The sequence below is a fragment of the Scyliorhinus torazame genome, chromosome 9 (genome assembly GCF_047496885.1).
Source record: "Scyliorhinus torazame isolate Kashiwa2021f chromosome 9, sScyTor2.1, whole genome shotgun sequence".
Classification (NCBI taxonomy): Eukaryota; Metazoa; Chordata; class Chondrichthyes; order Carcharhiniformes; family Scyliorhinidae; genus Scyliorhinus; species Scyliorhinus torazame.
In genome coordinates, this window is record NC_092715.1 from 157,150,187 (window position 1) to 157,174,331 (window position 24,145).

The following is a 24,145-nucleotide window of genomic DNA, read 5'->3' on the forward strand; positions in this document are numbered from 1 at the left end:
TTTTTGTATAGTTTCCAGCAAGTGCTAGGAGCCCAGGTTAAACACCCGAAACTGTTTTTGTGCCCTAGCCTCAGAAACAACAGCTGAAAAATAATTTGAAAAAAGAGGACAGCCAACATGCGTGTTAAAAAACCTACAGGAACATTTGATTGGATGGGTTTGGGAGGGGGGTAGTGGAGTAGCAGTCGGTGGAGGGGGCATATACAAATACGCACATATTCATGCGTTCATGGTCTTTTCTGAAATATTTCTTTACAATAGAGAATGCTATCTCTTTAAAACCTGATTAGAAATAAGTTCAATTTCCACCTATCACTAGCAGAGTTAACATAATTCGCCAGTAGCAAAATATGTGACACATACCCTGAGGAAGCTTGAGCCAGTGCTATGATGCCTTTGCTGGTAGCTGCTGTCCAACTGACATCCACTGAAGTTAGCTTGTGACAAACTGCACTTGCACAGAACAGAATTGTGTCGCCTGACAGCTTTGGCCCACTGCAGCTTGTAACACTCAGTTCCTGCAGTTTGAGAAATTTACATTTTACAATAGGAACCTGAATTAGCTTAATGTCACAAATCAAAACATACACAATCTGAGTTGTTGACTTACAATATTTTCCTTAGCTAATGAACATTTAACAGGACTAGATATCCAGATTTTGTGACACTTTAAAACATGCCTTTAAGTGGAGAAACCGGCAGAAGCGGCCAACGAAAGGGCACTAGTTGGATATGTAAAAGAGTGGAGCATTCCAGTGAAACAAACCTTTCGACATGCCTGGAGAAAAACTGCTTTGTGTCCATGGGAAGAAATTTCAGAATGATATCACACATGCCATGTCGGCTAGAGCATTCCTTCTCCCACTGCCAACTGAATGAAAAAGCTCAATGAACCGATGAGGACAAGCAAGGTCCACTGACTCACAACTTCCTTAAGCACGTGGGCATCAACACACTCTTTGCCATCTAAAATGAATAGTTACACAGGTTTCCCTTCATAAGCCATCATGATAAGGAGTTCACTAACTCTGAATCCTATTGGAAACGGAAAATAATTACATGCACAAAAACAAAATGTTACCGAGTGTGGCATCAAGTTGCTGTAGCAAATTTGAATTCAATGGGAATCAGAGGAAATGTATTCATTGATTGAAGCCATACATTGAGTGACACTCCAAATAATTCCCAGCTTCTGACCTGCTCTTGGAACCATAGCATTTACATGGCAGGTCCAGTTCAGCGTTTGGTCAATAGAAAGTCCAGGTTGCTGATATTGGGGAAATTCAGCAATGGTAATGTCATTGACTGTCACTGGAAGAAAATTAGATTACCTTATTGATGATGGTTATTTCTTGGCACTTGTGGGGCACAAATGTCAATTGTCACTCTTCAGCCCAAGCCTGAATGTTGTTCAAGTCTTGCTGCAAATGGACACAAACTGCTTCAGCATCTAAGGGATTGCAAATCATACTAAACACTGTACAAATATCTATGAATATTAATACTTCTGACCTTGTGTTGGTGGTAAGGTCATTGATGAAGCAGCTGAAGATTGCTGGGTGTATGCGTCAACTCTGAGGAATTCCAGCAGTGATGTCCTGGGGGTTGAGATGATTGGTCTCAAACAACCACAGCATCTTCGTTTGTGCTAGGTATGACTCTACCAGTGGAGAAATTTCTTTTGATTTCCACTGAATTCAAATTTGCTACAGCTCCTTGCTGTTTCACTCAGTAAAATGCTACCTTGATGTCACTCTCACCTCACTTTCTGAGTTCAGCTCCATGTTTGGACCAAGGCTGTAATGAGGGCAGGAGCCAAGTGAAACTGGCGGAACCAAATTGAGCATTGGTGAGCAGCTAATTGCTTAGTAACTACCATTTGATAGCACTGCTGACAATTCTTTCCATTACTTTGCTAATGACCAAAAGTAGGCCGATGGGGCAAGCATTAGCCAGATTGGATTTTTCCTGCTTTTTGAGGGCTGGGCATATGTGGGGAATTTGCCCCATTTTCATGTAGATATTAGTATTGTAGCTGTACTGGAACAGTTTAGCCAGGGTGCAGCTATTTCTGGAGCAGATGTCTTCAGTACTACTGCCGGGATGTTGTAAGGGTCCATATTCTTTGTTATATCCAGGTGTTTCTTAATATCACATAAAGTGAATCAAATTAGCTGAATACTGACATCTGTGATGCTGGAGATCCCAGGAGAAGATCAAGATTGATCATCCACTTGATGCTTCTGGGTGAAGGTGGTTTCAAATGCTTTAGTCCTGACTCTTGCACTGATGTGCTGGGCTCCCCCATCATTGGAGACGGGGATATTTATGGAGCCACCTCCTCCAGTTAGTTCTTAAATTGTTCATCACCATTCACGACTGGATACTGCAGAGCTTTGATTTGATCCTTTGCTTAGCTGTACGCATGCTGCCTCCATTGCCAAGATGAATGTAGTCCCATGTTTATTTTTAGGTATGCCTGGTGCTGCTCCTGGCATCCTCTCTTACAGTCCTCATTCAAACATTTTAAGGATTTGACAAAGGAAAACTGTCAAAAAACTGGGAAAACTTCCCTGGTTAAGTTGAACCCGATCGGAATTTAATGGAATTGATTCAGATTCAGAAACCCACGTCGCTCCTGAGGCAGAGGCCTGACCCAGATTAAGCACCTGTCAGGCACTTACCAGGCCAGTGCCGGACCTTTTCCTGGAATTCAGAATCCCAGGGATGGTAATCCCACCCAATGACAACGACCGGTCATTTAGAAGCAGCAGCTCTTCAATATAGGCAGTGCCACTAGGAGCAGTAGCTGCTGCCAGGAATTCACCCAGGGAAAGTCCAAGGAACACTGAGGGACTCCGGTCACAATAAGTGAGGTTGGGATGGGTGGGAATCACAAGGAGGAGTTGGGGGGGAGGGGGTGGTAAGCAGGGGGGTGCAGAGGAGTAGAAGCAAGGACAGAGGGATGGCTTTCAACAACCCCCCCATAACCAATGCCAGGTTACTCAATTGGCCCTAAGTGCCTTTGAGAGAGGGACCCCCTGAGAAAGCTGAGGGTAAACCAATAGGATTTGCATGCCGAATTTCTGGAGGGACAGGAAAGTTGCGCTGTTTACATATAATCTCTGAGCCGCCATTAGATTCTGAAAGGCTCACGGATAATTAATGTCAATTGGCTCAGTAGTGACCCAGGAGGGGGGAATTTTATGGAGCCTGCGAGAGGGATCAACACGTAGTGCGGGTGGCTGAAGGAGATAGGAACTGAAATTTCAATTTCCTGATAGCAAGTTGGTGGGGTTGAATACTTGAACAGCACCAGGACTGGCATCCACTCCTTGGGGACCCCTGGGCTGACAGAATTGTTCTATAACATAATAATCTTTATTGTCACAAGTCGGCTGGCATTAACACTGCAATGAAGGTCCTGTGAAAAGCCCCTTGTCATCACATTCCGGTGCCTGTTCGGAGAATTCGGAATGTCTAATTCACCTAACAGCGTGTCTTTCGGGACTTGTGCGAGGAAGCCGGAGAACCCATAGGAAATCCACGCACACATGGGAAGAACATGCCGACTCCACACAGACAGTGACCCAAGCCAGGAATCAAACCTGTGGCAACTAGGGGCTTTTCACAGTAACTTCATTGCAGTGTTAATGTATGTCTACATGTGACAATAAAGATTATTAAATCATTAAGTTTAGCTTATGCATTTTTCCACAGATAAAGTGATGATAGTTTGACTTTTGCAACCATGGGCTGTTTCTTCCGTGCTTTATGTGTTGACTGTAGGCATCTTTTAACTGTCAGTGCAAAGCTGTGACAATCTCCACTTTGATGTGAAGGCCAATTCCTGATCCAGATGTTGTGTGCAGTGAATTATATGTTACTTCGGCAGCCTTTTATAAGAAGTGAGGGTAGCAAAGCCACAGCTCCTTTAATATGCAAAAAATGAGCAAAACCAATGTAGCCAAACGGCCACCTGAGATGGCGTCCTGCAAAGGACCCTGGGAAATTTAGCCAAGTAAAGGACAGGCAGGCTGCAGTTGAAATAAACATTAATGAGCAAGCTGCAGCCTAGACATCGCAATACACAGGAAAAGGCCACCTCCAGGACATCCAAGGAACAATCGAACTGTCCAGTCAATCACGCTTGTTTACCAGGCAGTGGCACTAATACACCTTATTCGGAAAGCCTATATGTTCCTAACACCTGAAGACATGGCCAGTGAGTGCACACTCCGAAATTGATGTGGCAGCCCCTGATTGGATTTATCGATCAGGGTGATCGAACCTTGATCAATTAATTGGTAATGACGCAGGAACCACCCAAAAGGGCGCAAAATCCAGGAAGACTAAAAGGTGCTGCACCACCTTAGAATCTCGCTCTGCAATAGCCAACAACGGAACAATGGTGTTCTTTGCCAGCCACCACGAGGAGGACCATCATGCGACCAACAGAACGAAGACCAGAGCCAGCGCATCAGACCAGATCGAGGATCGAACATCGAGGACTACAGGAATCAGCACACAGATAAAAGCAGTATCTGTCTGGGTACTTGCTAGTCACTCACAAGTTAAGTTAAGGTCCAGTACAAACTCTTAGTACTCTGTAGAATAACTTGTGTTGATGATGTGATTGATTAACTGTAACATTGTGTGGGTGTTAATAAATACTATTTGATTAAATAAAGTCGACTCACAGTAATTTGTCCACCATTTATGGGTTAAAGACACACTGTGGTAGCAACAATTAACCAACAAAAGCATCCAGCAAAAAGAAGCAAAGGGGAAACTGGGAAAATAATTAGAAACCTACCTCTTCTTCCTGATCTGCTTCAAACAAAGTGTACACTATGGATAAAGTCTCACTGGTACTTGTAAAATTCAGATCTCAACATTACGGTATTTCCATATTGAGATGAGGCCACATGCCTCAATTTTTCAACCGCAAGTGGCAGATTATAAAAGAGACACTCAACAAATCAATCATCGGAGATTAACTAGTGGATATTGGGACCCACCCCTGCTGCATATAAAGGCTCACCAGCAACACGGAATCTCACAGAGTTTATCCTATAATGTGGGAGACAGGTTTGGACTCTGAAAGGTATATGGATTTGATTGTACGTCACTAATGCGACAAATGCAGCACGAAAAATGATAGAATAAATATAAATAACTAACAAAAGCAAGCAAATGCCAAGAACTGATCTCAAACGTGTAAAATATATCTTACCACTTTTAATTTAATGACTTTGAAATTCCTGTGCAGGGAATTAAAAGGGGGAGTTCTCTACTCTGAAGAGCAATGTATGATAATTCCCAATAGGGCAGGGGCTGCAGTGCCATCAGATGCCTGGTGTCAGGAAGGAATAGAGACAGCATAATGGTATCACCTTCTTAACTTGTTTTTCCCACTTCTATTGGCAAAATACAAATATCCAAGTACAGGAGAAGTGTGACATAAGAACATAAGAAATAGTAGACCATATGGCCCTCAAACCTACTCTGGCAGTCAATACAATCATGGCTGACTCAGGACGTTTCTAGATTTGGGTCAAAATTTCAATGCAAATTTTTAAAATTGACCATCTTCTAACAGGGTTGATTGAATAAGCTTTTTAACCTGGGGCCACCTGCTCCAGCTCGACCTTACAATTCAGCTCTGCATCTCCCACTCCCTACCCATGCACTCATCATCACCACTGCAGGAGCCCAGGAAATGCAGCCTGGTTTATTTTAGTTCCCTGAGCCTAAGCACCACCCCAAAATGGAGAGCACAGGTGACTAGGAGGGTACAATTCCTGCAGTTACTCAGCAGCACGGTTTGCTTCCATGTCTGAAGGCTTTAAGTGAAAGAAAAATTGGAGAGAATACAATAGAATCCTTACAGTGCAGAAGGAGGCCATTCGGCCCATCGAGTCTGCATCGGCCTTTGCTCCGATAGAGCACCTTACCTAAGCCCAATCCCCCACCCCTAACCCCACCTAGCCTTCTGGGCAATTTAGTATGGCCAATTCACCTAAAGTGCACATCTTTGGACTGTGGGAGGAAACTGGAGCACGGGGAGGAAACCCACGCACACACGGGGAGAAAATGCAAACTCCACACAGTCACCCGAGGTCAAAATCGAACCTGGGACAATGTCGCTGTGAGGCAACAGTGCTAACCACTGTGCTGCCGAGAGACACAAACCTAGTCCATACTATGTATTTTTTAAGTGTTTGCTCAAGGACAGGTGGATTGGCCATGCTAAGTTTCCCCATAGTATCCAATGACGTGCAAGTTAGGTGGGTTACGGTGTTCCTGGGATAGGGCGAGGGAGTGGGCCTGAATAGGGTTCTCTTTCAGAGGGTCGGTGCAGACTCGTTGGGCTGAATGGCCTACTACTGCACTGTAAGGATTCCAGAGAATGAAAACAGCACATGGAGGGCAAATTATCTGTCTTCCCCATCAGAAAAAAGGCACAGGAGCCTAAAAGAGTGGGGCGGAAGTAGAATATTTTCAAGGCAGAAATTATTGGTGATTTTATCATACTGATCAAAATATTATTCCCTGCTATTTTAACAGAACATTAATTAATTTCTTCAAAACAAGTTCATTCCTCTAACCATTTAAAGTAACGGACAGGGTAATTTTATGAGAGTGCAACAACCATTTGAATAATAGAAGCACCAACAGTAATTTCTTTAAATTTGACAAAGAATAAGAAGATACATGGGGAATTCCTGATCAGAATTGAGACATCCAAAAGTACCATCTCCAACCAGGGAAACATGCAGAGACTTACTTTACCCACACTCATGGAGCTTGGCTCACAAAGGTATTGCATCTGATCGTTCAATGCTCTCTATATCACTTTAGTACGAACAGGGGAGAACTAATAATAATAATAATAATCTTTATTGTCACAAGTAGGCTTACATTAACACTGCAATGAAGTTACTGTGAAAAGCCCATAGTCACCACATTCCGGCGCCTGTTCGGGTACAAAGGGGGAGAATTCAGAATGTCCAAATTAACTCACAGCACGTCTTTCGGAACTTGTGGGAGGAAACCGGAGCACCCGGAGGAAACCCACGCAGACACAGGGAGAATGTACAGACTCCACACAGCCAGTGACCCAAGCTGTGAATCAAACCTGGGTCCCTGGCGCTGTGAAGCAACAGTGCTACCCATTGTGCTTCTGCCGAAAAACTGGGCAAAGCTAGTAGAGTAATTGAAGCATTCTAAATAAAATAAAAACTTCAAACAATAATTCCTTCAAAAAGTTTCCACAACAATTGCAACAATTCAAGAAAATAGGAAAATTCTAAAAATGAATATTCTAAAGACAATTTCTCACATATTAGACTTTGGTGCAGTAATACCATTCTATTCTTCAGTGTTTCATGAGCCCAGAGATTAAAATCCCTCATCCTTCATATACTTCATTCATCCTTCACTAATGCTTCTGCTTAACTTTGCAAGAAACAATTCATAAGCATGATCACCATGTCTTTATGCCGGACATCTGATAGAGGCGTGCCATTGATAGTAATATGAGAACTTGTAATCCTTCATTGTATTTGCCTTACCAACCTTTGATCCAGGATCTGGTTTAACTGTTTGAAAACAATGCCATTTGCACTAAGTCCTGTTACCAGATATGAATTGCAACAAATGTGTTTCTTATGACTGATCTTCCCAGCATTTCCCAAATACCTTTACAACAGTAAATGCGGATTTTATTTTTACTTTCCAAGGATTACACGTCCATTAAATGTAAATGTGGGCACAGTCCCAGAGGACCATTGGTTTCTCTCCCCTTTGAGCGCTGATTGGTGGTGATTTAACTTGAGGGTCAGGCAAAGGGCAAGGTTGAAAAGGGGAAGCCTTCGTGAATAAGCTGAGCTGCAGGACACAGCTGGATTCCAGCCAGATGACGAGCCTCTGAACAAGGTTTTCCCTGAGCTGATGCAGATGAGGGGATGTCAGTGACATTCCAGTGACTGCAAGGCTGATTGGAGGAGACCCAAAGGCTTCAGGCACAGGAGACGGTGTCGACAATGCGTCGCACCAAGGCCAACACTGCTAGGGTGACAACCGCAGTGGAAAGCCTGGAGCGACTGTTAAGGGGCTAGCACTGGTGCCATGTGGAGCACTATCGATTACTGGCCCTCCCCCACATCCTCCTCCTTCAGCATGTCACCGCTCTGCTGTGCAATGTTGTGGAGGATGCAGCAGACCGCCATGATGCAGGTGACCCTCTCAACGTCATACTTGAGGGCCCTTCCAGAGCAGTCCAGGCACCTGAAACACAAGTTCAGGAGGCCGATGCACCTCTCGATCACGCTCCTGGCCGCTGCATGGGCTTCGTTATAGCAGGTCTCCATGTCGGTCTCTGGCCTTCGGACAGGTATCATCATCCACAACCACAGTGGATAGCCTCAGTCGCCCAGGAGCCAAAACCCCAGCCAGGAGTGCACCTCAAAGAGGCCAGGAATCGTTGAATGTGCCAGGATGAAGGTGTCATGCACTCTGCCCGGGTATTGGGTACAGACGTGCATGATGCGCATCTGATGGTCACATATCAGCTACACGTTCATGGAGTGGAACCCTTTTGGTTGGTGTAGAGCGGCCTGTCATCTGCAGGTGCTTATAGGGTGACATACTTCACGTCGATCACCCTGGACCCGAGGCATACCGCAGATGCCAGCGAACCCCACTGCCCGGGCATCCTGGTGTGCTCGCTCCACATTGAAATGGATGTATTGAGCCGACTTGGCATATAGGGCCTCCGTGAAGGTGCGGATGCACCTGGGCACCAAACTCTGTTAGATCCTGGTCTGATCCCCACTCGGCCCCTGGAGGTAGCCCGTGGCATATAGGTTCAGGGTGACCATCATCTTGATGACCATCGGGAGCGGGTGCCCTCCCCCATACCCCCGGGGTGCCAGGTATGCCATGATCTGGCAGATATGTTGCACTGTTGCCCTGCTCAACCAGAGTCTTTGACGGCATGCCCGGTCCAGCAGGTCCTCGAATGATATTGTGCTGCCGGTACACGGGTGGCCTTGTGCGGAACCCCCTTGGGACCTCCTTGTCCTGCCTCCTGTTCCTCTGGGGTAGGCTCCACTGCTGCAGCTTCCTCCTGCTCGAGCAGCTCCAGCTCGTACAGCTGCAGGCCATCCACCAGTGCTGCGGCGACCAGCAGGAAGGCCACCATTGCTGGTTGTACTCCAACATCCATTGTCTGCAGGGGGTGAAACGTCAACATGTTAGTATGATGCGTACCCCCTTGCCCAAACAGGTCCAACGGGCTACACGGTGGCCCCGGTTGGCACTGCGGACTCGCATTTTACCCCCTCCCCTCCTCCTCTCTGCACCGTGGGGGCCTCTGGCCCTGGTGCCCATCCCTGCTGCCAGGAGTACTATTGGCTGGTGCTGCCCTTGCCAGCGGTACTCTCCATGGCCCCCGTCCGGCGCCCTACCTGACAGGGCTACAGTGGGCGTTGCCCTGGGGTGGGCCGCATGATGCCCTGCCGGTGTTTGCTGGCCGATTCTGGGGGGGGGGGGGGGGGGGGGGGGGCGGAATTACGTGGTGGAGTGTGTGGTGCGGGGCACCCATATGGCCGGTGACACTCTGCAGAACCAGGGGCCAAGGTGGGTGCTTAGTGAGATGTGCAGCAAGATGGCTGCCTTGCAGGCCACGACAATGGAGGTCTGTGCCTGACATCACCCCAGTCCCGTGGGGGACACCCTGGCCCCACAGTCCTTCCCTCTGTCACCCACCCATCTCTGCCGGGCCTGGCAGTAGCCCCCCCCTCTCCATTCCAGGCAGCTCGGCCATTGTCAGGACCGGTATCCCACGGTCCTACCATCCTCTCTCTCCCTCATCAGCCACAGCATCTGTTTCACGATTTTTAAAAGCACGAGTTATCCACACCGTCGGGAATTCGCCCCGGTGAAGACGGAGAATTGCAGAGCCCCGGAGAATATCGGATCAGGTTCGTTAATATGTCACGGGTGTTTACTGTACGTGCGGAGTGGAACACATCAACGCTGCTGTCGAGACACCCGAGAATTGCGACTTGGCTTGAAACTGGCGCCCACCACGATTTCAGTGTCAAAACCGATTCACCGACCAATCGCACTTCTTGATTTCGGTATTGGCCGACGGAAATTCCCACCCAAGCCATTTGTGGGGTGAAAGATATGAGTGATCAGGCCTGTGCCCTGCAGTTTGTAGGAATAAGGGAACATACTGTTAGATGAGGTCTTAGTACATGGACCACAAATACATTGCTTTCCATTAAATAGGCAGGTTAGCATTGTTGCTTGAGTCAAAGGAGCTTTTTTATATTGGGAACTGTATTAACTCTGCCGCTCACCTTCTGCCACCTTGTGGCATAGTGACTCTAACTGGAGTTCAAAGATGAGCATTTTGCTGTATCAGCAAAATGCTCAGACTCTCATAGACTTTGCTGCTGCTCCACAGCAGTCAGAATCTGGGAAAATAAATTCTGCCTCACTTTGATTGCAGACACTCTTCAAGAGCTATTGAAATTTAGATTTTGTATACCTCTCCCCATCAATCTGTTTCCATTGCCTTAGAGAAAGAGAGTTCCAAAGACTCACGACCCTCTGAGAGAACAAAATTCTCCTCATCTCAGTCTGAAGTGAGCAACTGCAGTTCTAGATTCTCCCAGAAGAAGAAATATCCTCTCCACATCTACCTTGTCAAGACAACACAGGATATTAAAGGCTTCACTCATGTCACCGCTTACTCTTGTAAACTCCAGTGGATACAAGCCTAATATATCCAACCTTTCCTCATGAGGCACCTGCCCATTCCAGGTATTAGCTTTGTAAACCTTCTCTGAACTGCTTCTAATGCATTTACACCCTCCCAGGAATAAAGAGACCAATATTGTACATGATACCCCAGATGTGGTCTCACCAGTGCCCTGTAGAGCTGAAGCATAACCTCCCTGTCATGATATTCAAACACACACATCATGATAGACACACCAACAGACAAATCAGAACACACACCACCACAACCAATGACAGAAAGATATAAAAGCACAGACACGACCCCCGGTGGTCAGTATTAGCTGCAGAGGAGAACCAGGACACATCTATTGCCAAACACACTCAGGGAGACAGCACGTGCAGAGTATCCAGAACGAACTGTATTATAAGAGTTATAATAAAATAGAGTTGTACCACATACAACTGTGTTGGCTCATCTGTGCACCAGAGCACCCAACACCACATGGTACAGGAGTGGATCGATACCTGCCGGCATACCTCAGTGTACACAGACAACCAGCAGTGCCCAGGCATGATGTACGAGCTCCCGGTTCCGCAGGCGCTCCAGTGCCACGGCGACCTCCACGAAAACTGGCGGCGATTCCGGCAAAATTTCGAATTGTTCCTGGTGGCAGCTGAACTCAAAGACCTGGATGATAGGGAAAAAATTGAATTTCTCCTCACCGTCGCCGGTGCAAGGGCAAGAGAAATATTCAGAAGGTTCAGGTTCTTCAGGAGGCAGCAAAGGTACGATTACCAGGCAGTCCTGGGCAAATTCTCCAAGTACTGTGAAGAATACGCAATCCAATGGGCACTTAAAGGTAAGAAAAGCTGCAGTACTCACCTCGTGGCTGGGATCCCGGAGCCCGAATTCCCAGAGGCCGAAATCCCGGGCCTGAGAGAAGGCTGGGTCGAGGTCGGCGGCCATCTTGCTAAAGGTATAACGCTAGCACAGTTGCGCGAGAAGTGCGCAGAACCGGAAGTTTCGTTTGCGCATGCGCGAGATGCTGCGCATGCGCAGTCAAGAAAACGGCCATCGGTAAAGGAACAGCGATCTGAGCATGCGCAGTCGCTTCCTACGTGCTACATACCGAGCGTCAGGGTGTCAGAGGCCCCAGACTGCACCAATTTAAAAGGGAAACGTCCCAAATCCAATTTAAAAGGGAAATGTCCCAAATCAAAAAAACAAAAATCTGTTAAAGCTGTAAAACAACCTTCCCTCACCTGGAATGACAGCACAGTGCCGCAAATTGACCCAGGAGATGAATTTGACCTCCGAAGAACCCTCCGACAAGCAGTTACCTACGCACAAGCCGATGATTCCGACCTTGAATACTTCGATGACGATTTTTACAGTGTTTCCGGACCTCGCGAGCCCAATGATAGCTCCGTGGTCCTATATGACTATGACTCGGACGAACCTTTCGTGTTGCACATTGGCGGCCCCCACATTGAATCCGACGCAGATGCGGATTCATTTTTCGGATTTGAGGATCTTCAATCCAGCAGATATGACGTTCCAACTTATCAGTACCGGATGATGCTGCAGCCTGACATTAACAGACAGGGAGCGGTGCAAGCACACGGAGAGTGCCCTGCTGCCACACAGAGCGTGGTCCACGTCCCGCTCAACGTTCCCGACTCTATGAAAGAAGACATGCAAGACTCCAGAGTGCAGTCCTCGCATGAACCAGAAGTGACTCCAGTGTCACAAGCTTCCACAGCAAGCTCGTGGATAGATTCCACAATTGCAGAAATGCAAGACTCCAGAGCGCAGTCCTTGCACGAACAAGAAGTGACTCCAGTGTCACAAGCCTCCACAGAGAGCTCGTGGACAGCCTCCACGATAGAAGCAACGCAAGACTCCAGACCGCAGTCCTTGCACGAACAAGAAGTGACTCCAGTGTCACAAGCCTCCACAGAGAGCTCGTGGACAGCCTCCACGATAGAAGCAACGCAAGACTCCAGAGCGCAGTCCTTGCACGAACAAGAAGTGACTCCAGTGTCACAAGCCTCCACAGAGAGCTCGTGGACGGACTCCACGATGGAAGGAACGCAAGACTCCAAAGCGCAGTCCTTGCAGGAACAAGACCATGAGGGTCTAGCAACCTCTCCTGACCAACCAGCGGCAGACGATGCGAGTCTGCCATGCTCACGTGAACAGCAAGAAGGCTATAACAGCCTACCATGCTCCACTACACAGCAGCATGACCATGACGGTCTCTCATGCTACAATGAAGGGCACAGCACTGAAGGCTGCTCAAGCCCAACTGAAGACAAGCCAAAGGAATCGCCTCGTCCAAGCCCGAAGAAAAAAGGTTTATGCGCTGACCTTCAGGATCATTATAGCCGAACAGAGATTAATAATGCTGCACGGCCACAGAAGGATGCTGAGGATTTGCTAACGAAATTAATTGAATGTTTAACTTGCAAGGAGCAGACTGAGAATTGCCAGTGTTTTAGTACGGATCGAAAAAATGGACAAGACATTGATCCTCAGGTAATGGAAATAACACAACCTGAATCATATCTACAGCAGGGACAAATGTCTCCCTTCAACACAACACCGCAAAATCCCAACTTCGGAGACCAGCAGTTAGTCAGTAATGACTCTTCAAACCTTGAGGGGAACATTAATTGCATTGAACCTATACACGCTCCACTGATTATTGAGCAGAACATTGGAGCAAGAATCCTGAGGACACCGACATCGAGTAGCCAGATAACGAATTTAAAACCCACAGCAGTGTCAAGTGAACCAAGTGTGCTTTCCACTAATGGTGAAGATGCAGATAAGGTCGACCCGATTATCCATTGTACCACACTAACCCCAGTGATTAAGCAGTTATGTATGGGGAGTATAAGGTGGGCAATTGAGAACAGTAAAAGAGAGACTGTGACCATGCCAGTCCCAGCAAAATCAGACCCAGAGACCATGAAGGCATGTACATTAGACAAAGATACACATGAGGCACCTGAGAAGAAAAGTGAAACGGAATGTTCTTTGGAAAATAGTACAATGTCGATAGAAACATTGGATCCTATATTCGAGACCATACCTATGGGAGAATTTGGGGGTAATAAACAAGGTTCTGCAATGTCTGGGGGAAGATTTAAAATTCCAAAGAAGAAAAGCCCAAATGAAGGACAACGGCAAGACAATGACAGTCCACCGACATGGTGTGCACCACCAGATGAAAACTCTGACAATTTACCCAACCCTAGTGAACAGCAAGCTGCTAATGAGGATCTATCCACGGGATGTGAGACGAGTGACGACAGCATCCCACTTCCCATGCAAAAGGTGCAAGGTGACAGACCTCGCCTAGTGTGTACCGAGGCACTCGACGATCACGGTGGGACCACTGACGACTGCGGTGGCAGCGCACCGCTTCCACCCTCGATGGCTCGACCCTCTCCACTGGTTGGTGCATTCCTGCATGTTCCGACTCCAGAAGTGCAGCTTCAGGGAATCTCGGCTGCCTCCAGTGAACCTGTTGGGACTCCGGACGGGGGGCATCGACGGAAGGCAGACCGGACTCCAGATGGGGAGCAGCCAAGCGCCGACTCTGATTCGCGCACGCCAGACCTTGCTCCGGACGGGCGGTGTCGCGGCCTCGGTGATGGCACGCTCAGGGTGACGGCGGATGCCACGGCGACAGGGAATGGATCGAGTGGCAGTCCCACTGGGTCAGCAGTGGCAACCAGCACCGGCGGTCCAAGATGGACACACCAATTCGCGCCATCGCCAGACGTTGATGCGAGCAACAATTCTCTCTCCAAGGCGACATGCTTCGACGTTTCTCTGCGGAGTCGCCCTTCCGGCACAGCAGGTGGCCGGAACCAGCGTACACGGTCTCGGCCAACTTCCACATCTGGCACAGTCATCGCCTTGCATGATATTAGTGATGGTGCTACTTCGATGGCAACGACCCATCGGCTACAAGATGCCGTCCACCACAAACATAAAAAGAAAAAGACTCCACCTTGTTCCTGGCATGCAGGGCGGATGGATTGGTGCGTAGGCGCAATCAGCGAGCTTTGCGCCGCCTTCCACGCTCGCAACTGAACCGTACGCACACGCCGGATCCTCCACTGGTTCCCAAGGATGACTTCGTGGAGATGCCACGGATCATGCCCCTTCCATCGCCACCAGAACCAAATCTCCACAGCTGAACCGGCTTGAGGACCAGCCCATTCTTGAGGCGGTCACCCATTAGACTGGACTTATAACGCTGTTCATACGTTCAAAAAGTCAAACACTTCTGTATTATAACCTGTTGTTGTTTATTGTTCCAGATATCGTCTGACCAGACCAATGTTCAAGTTTTTTTTTTTTTCTCTCGCATCCAAGTTTTGTTATGGTACAACCTTGTTAGTGTGACGCACCCGACATCGCCCCATGTAAATAGTTACGTCATATACACACGCTGTACATAACACACATACACACTCTTCGATGCACTCACGACACAATTATATTTATAACCACGTAGGCACATATCTTTGTAAAAAGGGGGGATGTCATGATATTCAAACACACACATCATGATAGACACACCAACAGACAAATCAGAACACACAACACCACAACCAATGACAGAAAGATATAAAAGCACAGACACGACCCCCGGTGGTCAGTATTAGCTGCAGAGGAGAACCAGGACACATCTATTGCCAAACACACTCAGGGAGACAGCACGTGCAGAGTATCCAGAACGAACTGTATTATAAGAGTTATAATAAAATAGAGTTGTACCACATACAACTGTGTTGGCTCATCTGTGCACCAGAGCACCCAACACCACACTCCCTAATTCTGTATTCAATTCCCTTTGCAATAAATGAGAACATTCTATTAGCTTTCCTAATTACTACTGTGCGTGCATATTAGCCTTTTGTGATTCATGCACTCAGGCACCCAGATCCCTCTAATCTTAGAGCTCTGCAATTTCTCACCATTTAGGTAATATTCTTCGTTTTGTTTCTTCCTGCCAAAATGGACAATTTCACATCCATGCACATCGTACACGATTTGCCGGATCTTTGCCCAACCACTTAACCTCGTCTATATCCCTTTGTAGACTCCTTACGTCCTCATCACAACTTACTTTCCTACCTATCTTTATGCAATCAGGAAATGTAGCACCCAGACTTTCAGTCCCTTCATCCAAGCCATTTATATAAATTGTAAAAAGTTGAGGCCCCAGCACTGAGTCATGTGGCTCATCACTCGCTACATCCTGCCAGCCAGAAAATGACCCTTTTATGCCAACTCTGTTTCCTGTTAGCTGGCCAATTTCTTTCCGTGACAGAATGAGCTTTTATTTTCCACATTGACCTTTAATATGGCACCTTATTAAACACCTTCTGGAAATTTAAGTACAGAACATCCACTGATGCCCTTCATCTAAAGCATGTGTGACTCCAGAAAACCAGAGAAAAGTTTTTTATTAAATAAACATTTTATTGAGGTTTTTTTGCTATGATAACAATAACACAATAAATAATGTACACGAAACTATAAACATAGTGCAAAAGCCGTCTCCCTCCCTTACAGGTCCCACCTTGATTAACCCCCTACTCTAAGCTAAACTAACCGCCCCCCCTTCTGCTGACGATTAATTTTCCGCGAAGAAGTCGACGAACGGTTGCCACCTCCGGGCGAACCCTAACAGTGACCCTCTAAAGACGAACTTGATTTTTTCCAAACAGAGAAAGCTAGCCATGTCCGATGGCCAGGTCTCCAACTTCGGGGGCTTTGAGTCCCTCCAAGCTAATGGTATCCAGGGAAGCAAAGGCCAGGCGTCTGCCTCTTTCTCCTCCTGGATACCCGGGTCTTCCGACACTCCGAAAATCGCCACCTCTGGACTCAGCGCCACCCTTGTTTTTAACACCGTGGACATGACATCTGCAAACCCCTGCCAAAATCCCCTAAGTTTCAGGCATGCCCAGAACATGTGGATATGGTTCGCTGGTCCTCCCGCACATTTTGCACACCTGTCTTCCACCCCACAGAATCTGCTCATCTGAGCCACTGTCACGTGAGCCCGGTGAATGACCTTAAATTGTATCAGGCTGAGCCTCGCACATGTTGCGGATGCGTTGACTCTACTCAACGCGTCCGCCCATAGGCCATCCTCTATCTCTCCTCCCAGCTCCTCCTCCCACTTGCGCGTCAGCTCCTAAGTCTGCGTCTCCTCTGAGCCCATAAGTTCCTTGTAAATGTCCAAGACGCTCCCTTCTCCTACCCACCCTCTGGAAACTACCCTGTCCTGAATCCCCCTTAGCGGTAGAAGCGGGAAGGTTGATACCTGTTTACGTAGGAAGTCCCGCACCTGCAGATACCTGAATTTGTTTCCCCTCGCCAACCCAAACTTCTCCTCCAGCGCCCTCATACTCGGAAAGCTCCCCTCTATAAACATATCCCCCATCCTCTTAATCCCTGCTCGCCATATCTGGAACCCCCCGTCCATACTTTCCGGGGCAAACCGGTGATTATTACAGATTGGGGACCAGACCAATGCTCTCTCTGCTCCCACATGTCTCCTCCATTGCCCTCAGACTCTCAGGGCTGCCACCACCACGGGGCTGGTGGAGTACCGTGCCGGCGGGAATGGCAGAGGCGCAGTTACCAATGCCCCCAAACTGGTGCCCTTGCCTCCATACCCTCCCATGCCGACCCCCACCTCCCCAACCCACTTCCTGATCATGACTATATTTGCCGCCCAGTAATAGTCACTAAAATTTAGTCAGCCCTCTCCCCGACTCCGCGCAAGCATTACCTTCCTTACCCTTGCCCAGTCAATAAAGCCCCGCCCAAATCCGAACCGGCCCAGTTCCTCCCACAGATAATCCCATTCTACCCGATCAAAAGTCTTTTCTGCATCCATTGCGATCACTACCTCCACCTCCCTACCTTCCGAAGGCATCATGATCACATTTAATAACCTTCTTACATTGGCCAACAACTGCCTACCCTTTATAAACCCCGTCTGGTCCTCCCAATAACATCTGGAACACAATCCTCAATCCTGGAGGACAATATTTTGGCCAGCAATTTGGTGTTCGCATTCAACAGGGATATCGGCCTGTCGGACCCACACAGCTCCGAGTTCTTGTCCCGCTTCAGAATCAGCAAAATCGTGGCCTGTGACATCGTCGGGGGCAGTACCCCTCTTTCCCTTGCCTCATTGAACATCCTCATCAACACCGGCCCCAATATCCCAGAGAACATTTTATAAAACTCCACTGGATACCCGTCCGGCCCCGGGGCTTTACCCGCCTGCATGGCCTTCAGACCCTCCACTATCTCTTCCAACCTGATCGGGGCCCCCAGCCCTTCTACCAGCTCCCCGTCCACCTTTGGGAAATTCAGCCCCCCAAAATGTGCCTCATCCCCTCCCGCCCCGTAGGGGGTTCCGACCTATACAGCCTACTGCAGAAATCCCTAAACGCCTTATTCACCCCTGCTGAATCTCCAACCAGGTTCCCATCTCCGTCATTTACTTTCCCTATCTCCCTGGCTGCCTCCCTCTTTCTAAACTGCTGTGCAAGCATTCTGCTGGCCTTCTCTCCATACTCATAGATCGCCCCCCCTCTCATTTCTCAGCTGCTCCACCGCCCTCCCTGTGGTTAACAGGCCAAACTCCGCCTGTAGCCTCCGCCATTCCCTTAAAAGCCCTGCCTCTGGGGTCTCCGCATACATCCTATCGATCTGTAGTATCTCCTTAACCAATCGGTCCGTCTCTACCCTGTCCACCTTCTCCCTATGGGCCCGTATCGAGATCAGCTCCCCTCTGACCATTGCCTTCAGTGCTTCCCAGACCATCGCTGCTGAAATTTCCCTCGTGTCATTGACCTGCAGGTAATTCTGAATACATTTCCTCAGCCGCTCGCACACCCCTTCGTCAGCCAAAATTCCCACATCTAACCTCCAGTGCGGGCGGTGGTTACTGTCTTTACTAACCTGCGGTCAACCCAGTGCGGAGCATGGTCTGAGATTGTGATCGCCGAGTACCCCATGTCCACCACCCCTGCCAGTAAGGCCCTGCTCAAAATGAAGAAATCGATCCAGGAGTTCACTTTATGCACGTGTGAGTAGCAGGAGAACTCCTTCATCCTCGGCTGCCCAAATCTCCGTGGATCCACCCCCCATCTGCTCCATGAACCCTTTTAGTTCCTTTGCCATGGCTGGCACCCTGCCCATTTTCGAGCTTGACCGGTCCAAGCCAGGTTCAATAATTGTGTTGAAGTCCCCTCCCATGACCAACCTGTGCGAGTCCAGGTCCGGTATCTTCCTCAGCATCATCTTTATAAACTCCACATCATCCCCATTTGGCGCATACACATTTACTAATACCACCTGCACCTCCTCCAGTTTCCCACTGACCATAACGTACCAACCTCCCACATCCGAAACTATTCCACCCGCCTCAAACACCACCCGCTTATTGATCGCGACCCCTCTAGTCTTTGAATCCAGTCCCGAGTGAAAGACCTGACTGACCCAGCCTTTCCTCAATCTAACCTGGTCTGTTACTTTAAGGTGCGTCTCCTGCAACATTACCACGTCTGCCTTCAACCCCGAAGACGTGCAAAAACGTGTGCCCTCTTGACCGGCCCATTTAACCCATGAACATTCCAACTGATCAGCCCAGTTGGGGGGCTCATTGCCCCCCCCCCCTTTTTTGGGCCCACCCCCAGCCTATGCTCCGTGCCTCCACCGGCCTGCCCCGCCCCCAGGCAGCCTCCGTCCCCAACTTTCTCTTTGTCCCTTGGCCCAAGCCACTCCCTCGTCAGCAGAACATTTTCCCCCTCCCCCCCTAGTAACAACACTCTGTAACCCAACCCCTTTGACAAACCAAAACTATGCACAACCCCCCCCCCCCCCCCCCCCCACTGCGCTCCCGTGAGCTAGCCCGCCCAGCTAGCTTGGTGGCCCTCATCCCCGGCGCCGGATAGTCTCCCACCTATTGACCCCTCCCCATCCTCACCCCCTCCCCGCTCATCCAAACATACTTCAACATCAAACAATCCCCACACAATTGCCCGACAGAAAAAAACACCAAAATCTAAACAAGCACACCTCCATCCCCCAACAGTGCAAATGAAAACCTTAACTCACTCAGCTCTGCCACTGGTCCCAAACCAATACAGAAGGCATTACAAAGAGCTTCCACAAAACGAAAAACGAGAAACTTTTTTTTTTAAAAGAACAGAGAAACAAAAAGAAAAAAAAACATGAACGTTGCAGCAAAGTTCAAAAGTTCTCAGTCCACCACCTGTCCTTTCCTTTTCACGAAGTCCAGCGCATCCTCAGGCGACTCGAAATAAAAGTGCTGTTCCTCGTACATGACCCAGAGACGGGCCGGATACAACAGTCCGAACTTTACCTTTTTCTTAAAAAGGATCGATCTAATCTGGTTGAAGCCTGCTCTTCTCCTGGCCACCTCCACACTCAGGTCTTGATAGACCCGAAGAATACTATTGTCCCACTTACAGCTCCGTGTCTGCTTGGCCCACTGTAGAATGCGCTCCTTATCTAAGTACCTGTGGAATCTCACCACCATTGCACTCGGGGGGTCTCCCGTTCGCGGCTTCCTTGCGAGTGCTCTGTGAGCTTGTCCACCTCCAAGGGGCGGGAGAAAGCCCCATCCCCTAGCAGCTTCTCAAACATATCTGCGATGCATGCCCCAGCGTCCCCTCCTTCGGACCCCTCCGGGAGCCCAACGATTCTCAAGTTCTGCCGGCGGGACCTATTCTCTAGGTCCTCCACCTTCTCCAGGAGCTTCTTCTGCTGGTCTCTCAGTATCCACACCTCCAACTCCACCGCAGTTTGATGTTCCTCTTGCTCAGCCAGCGCCTTCTCCACCTTCCGGATCGCCCGATCTTGGGCGTCCAATCTAAGCTCCAGCCGCTCAATCGACTCTTTTATCGGGTCCAAGCAGTCCCGTTTCTGCTTTGCCAAGCCTTCCTGAATAGCTTGCATCAGCTGCTCCGTTGACCGTTGGGTCGACAAACCAGAGGTCCGGTCCTCCACCATGCCGTCTCCCGCTGCAGCTTCAGCCCAAGCCTTCTCTGTCTTTCTGTTTCTGCCTTTACGAGCACTTCTAGTCCTTCTCTCCATGCACCGATGTGGGAATTCAGTACACAATTCCCTCTGTCTTCAGTTTTACAGTTCAAGTCCGGTAGAAAATCGATGGAAAAGGTCCAAAAGTTCGACCCGAGCGGGAATCACCAAATGTGCAACTTACTCCTTCACAGCCTCCACTGGAAGTCAAAACCAGAGAAAAATTACAGCACAGAAACAGCCCGTTGTGTCTGCACCATCCAATAAAGAAAAATAAACTAGCCACTCATTTCAATTCTATTTTCCAGCGCTGGTCCGTAGCCTTGTAGATTGCAACACTTCAGGTACAGATCCAGGTACCTTTGAAATCAGTTGAACATCAATTCAGGCAGTGAATTCCAGATGTCCACCACCCTCTGGGTGAAAAGGGTATTCCTCATGTCCTCTCTAATCCTTCTACCAATCACCTTAAATCGATAACCCCGGGTAACTGAGCCCTCAGCTAGGCAAAACAAGTTTTTCTGTTTACCCTGTCTACACCTCAATTAGGTCACCCCTTAGCCTCCTCTGTTCTAAGGAAAACAACCCTGGTCTACTCAATCTCTCCTCATCAATGCAATTTTCAGGCTTTGGCAACATTCTTGCAAATCTCCTCTCGGCAGTCTGTCCAGAGCGATTATGTCCTTCCTGTATTCTGGTGACTAGAACTGCAGCAAAATTCCAGCTGTGCCTTAACCAGTGGTTTATACAGTTCCATCATAACATCCCTGACGTTGCATTCAATACTTCATTCAATAAGGGAAGGCATTCCATGGGCACAATTCTAACTCCCCATTGCACCCAGCGCACCTCCCGCTATTCCTGGAGAATAGTGGGAGAGCCCCTAAACAGGGTTAGTTAGGCCAGGCGCTGAACAGAGCTTGATGCTCCCGGCCCATGGGGAAGGCTGAACAGAATGGAATTTAGAAGAATGAGAGGCAATCTTACTGATGTGATTCTGAGAGTGTTCCACAGGCTAGCTGCTTAGAGGATGTTTCCCATTATGCAGGAATCTAGAACCAGGGTCACAGGTTAAAAATAAGGCGCTGGATTCTCCGATCCCTGACGCCGAAATCATGTTCGGCGACAGGGCGGAGAATCCCTGATGAGGACAAAATCGGGGGAGGCGCCGCTTTCGCGATGCTCCTCCACCTGAAAAGCAGGGGTACGGCGCACTCCGTATCCAAGGCCTCAGGCCGCCTCGCGATGCTCCGTCCCCGGCCGGCAGAGTTCCCGACAGCGTGGGACTCTCATCGTCTCACCCGTCGGGAACTCAGCGTGGTGGTTGAGGACTCAGTCCAGCGCCGCCACAGTTGGGGGAGGGCCGATCTGCGGGCAGGGGGGGGCTTTATTCGGGTATGGGGGCACTGTGGGGGGGGGGGGCGCTCCGGGACGCGCGAGCCAGCCGAAGCGGGGGGCTATTTTTGCGATCCGGGTCCATGGGCTGCGTCCGCCATGAACCGCTGCAGGCTGCTGCCGGAGCATGCATGGCCACGGACCCGACAATGCTCTGGGCTGTATCGGCCGCTAGAGCTGTGTGCTCTACGCTGCTTGGCTGCCAGTCCCCCAGCGGAGCAGGCATCAGTGGCCATTTTGCGCCAGTTTTCCTGGCATAAAACACCTCCGTTTTCATGCCGGCATAGGGACTTAGTCTCCCAAAAGGAGAATCCAGCCCAAGGAGTTTTCCATTTACGATGGAGACGATGGGGAATTTCTTCTCTCAGAGGGTCGTTAGTCTTTGGAATTATCTTCCACAGAGAGCAGTGGAGACTGCGTCATTGAATACATTCAAGGCAGGCTGAGCTGAACAGATTTTGATCTACAAGGGAGTCAAGGGTTATGAGGGGAAAGGAAAATGGTGACACTGGGGAATGTCCCCCAGTACCAGCCCAGCCTTGATGAGGTTCTGTGGGACATGTCACAGTCACAGTTGCAGGTGAGCATTGCCGAGGATCTGCCGAGGATGGCCCAGTAACTGCGGGATGTGTCCCAGTCACTGAGGAGCATCGCCGAGGGCGTCGAACCATGCTGCAGACCATGGAGAACCGCCAGGGTTGGCAGAGCCCAGTGATGCAGGGACAGCCGGGGCTCAGACCAGCTGCCCTCCATCCCAAGGTGGACCCCAGGACCCCATGGGCACAGACCAGGAGGTGGCAGCGCTAAGTGCCCATCCAGCTCCCCAGGGTCCCACCCCTCTGATGAGGTCGCGTTTTGGGGTCAGCACATGGAACAGGGCGCCATAGCTGTACATATGTTGTCGACAAGTGAGCCAGGGTTTTCCGATTCCAGAGGACACCCACTAGGGGCATCGGAGGCCACGGGACGAAGTAAGCAGCTGGCTGCCTCCACCTCAGATGTGCATCCTGGGGAAACACCAAGACATAGTCGTAGAGCGAGGAGGGCCGGCACGTCAAGGATCACTGAGGGCACTGGGGAAGGGGGGAACTGTGTATGTAGGGGGAGAGGGGTGTGTGGAGGGTGAGGGCTGTGATGATATGCATAAGCAGTTATGTATGTGGTGATAGTGAAGACCTCCAACCAGCAGGTGGCAGTAGAGACCAACCACGTGACACTGTTACTTCATGGAATTTGAGGATAGTCTTCATGGTGGATGATGTGTTAAGTAAGTTGGTTCAACATTGACTGCAACTAAATGCAGTGAAACTAGAAATAGGCTTCCGACACAGGAGATGGTCCAACACTGTTTTATTGAACTTGCTGATTGCTGTACATAATCTGCTGTGGTTGACACTCTATTAATCTATAATAACCTCCTACTGGCTTGACCAGACTAGCTCTCTACCACATGGAGATGGTGCTCACTGCCTTGTGCACTCTAACTATCTCAGTAGCTGTGTCCTGTGAGAGAGAGAGAGTCTTAATGCCCTGTGGGCTTTATAGTGGTGGTGTCCTGTCTGGTGATTGGTTGTTCTGTGTCGTGTGTGTTCATCGGTTATCCTGTGTGTCAATCACTGCCTGTCTGCATCTCATTATATACATGAGTGGATATTATGACAGTGGACAGTCACAATTTGTAGTAGCTCATAGTTTATTTATAATAGTTAGTAGTTTTTGATAATATTCTTATGGTTATCTAACCCACGCTATTGTTGAACAATAAAACTTAACTAGTCTATAACTAGACATTCTTTAGTACATTTATTCCAACCGGCCAAGCACCAGAACGTAACAAGGGTTGAGGAGGGGGTGGGGGGGGGTAACAAGGGTTGAGGGGGC

At 49.0% G+C, this 24,145-nt stretch overlaps 1 protein-coding gene across 1 annotated transcript in view; it reads right to left on the reverse strand.

Moving 5' to 3' along the window:
• LOC140430127 (uncharacterized) overlaps positions 1-24,145 on the reverse strand; it is a 171,269-nt gene that overhangs the window by 71,828 nt on the left and 75,296 nt on the right. Inside the window, exon 10 of the mRNA XM_072517639.1 lies at positions 364-518. Within this exon, the coding sequence (XP_072373740.1) occupies positions 364-518 (155 nt within the window). The remainder of the gene's footprint in view (positions 1-363; positions 519-24,145) is intronic.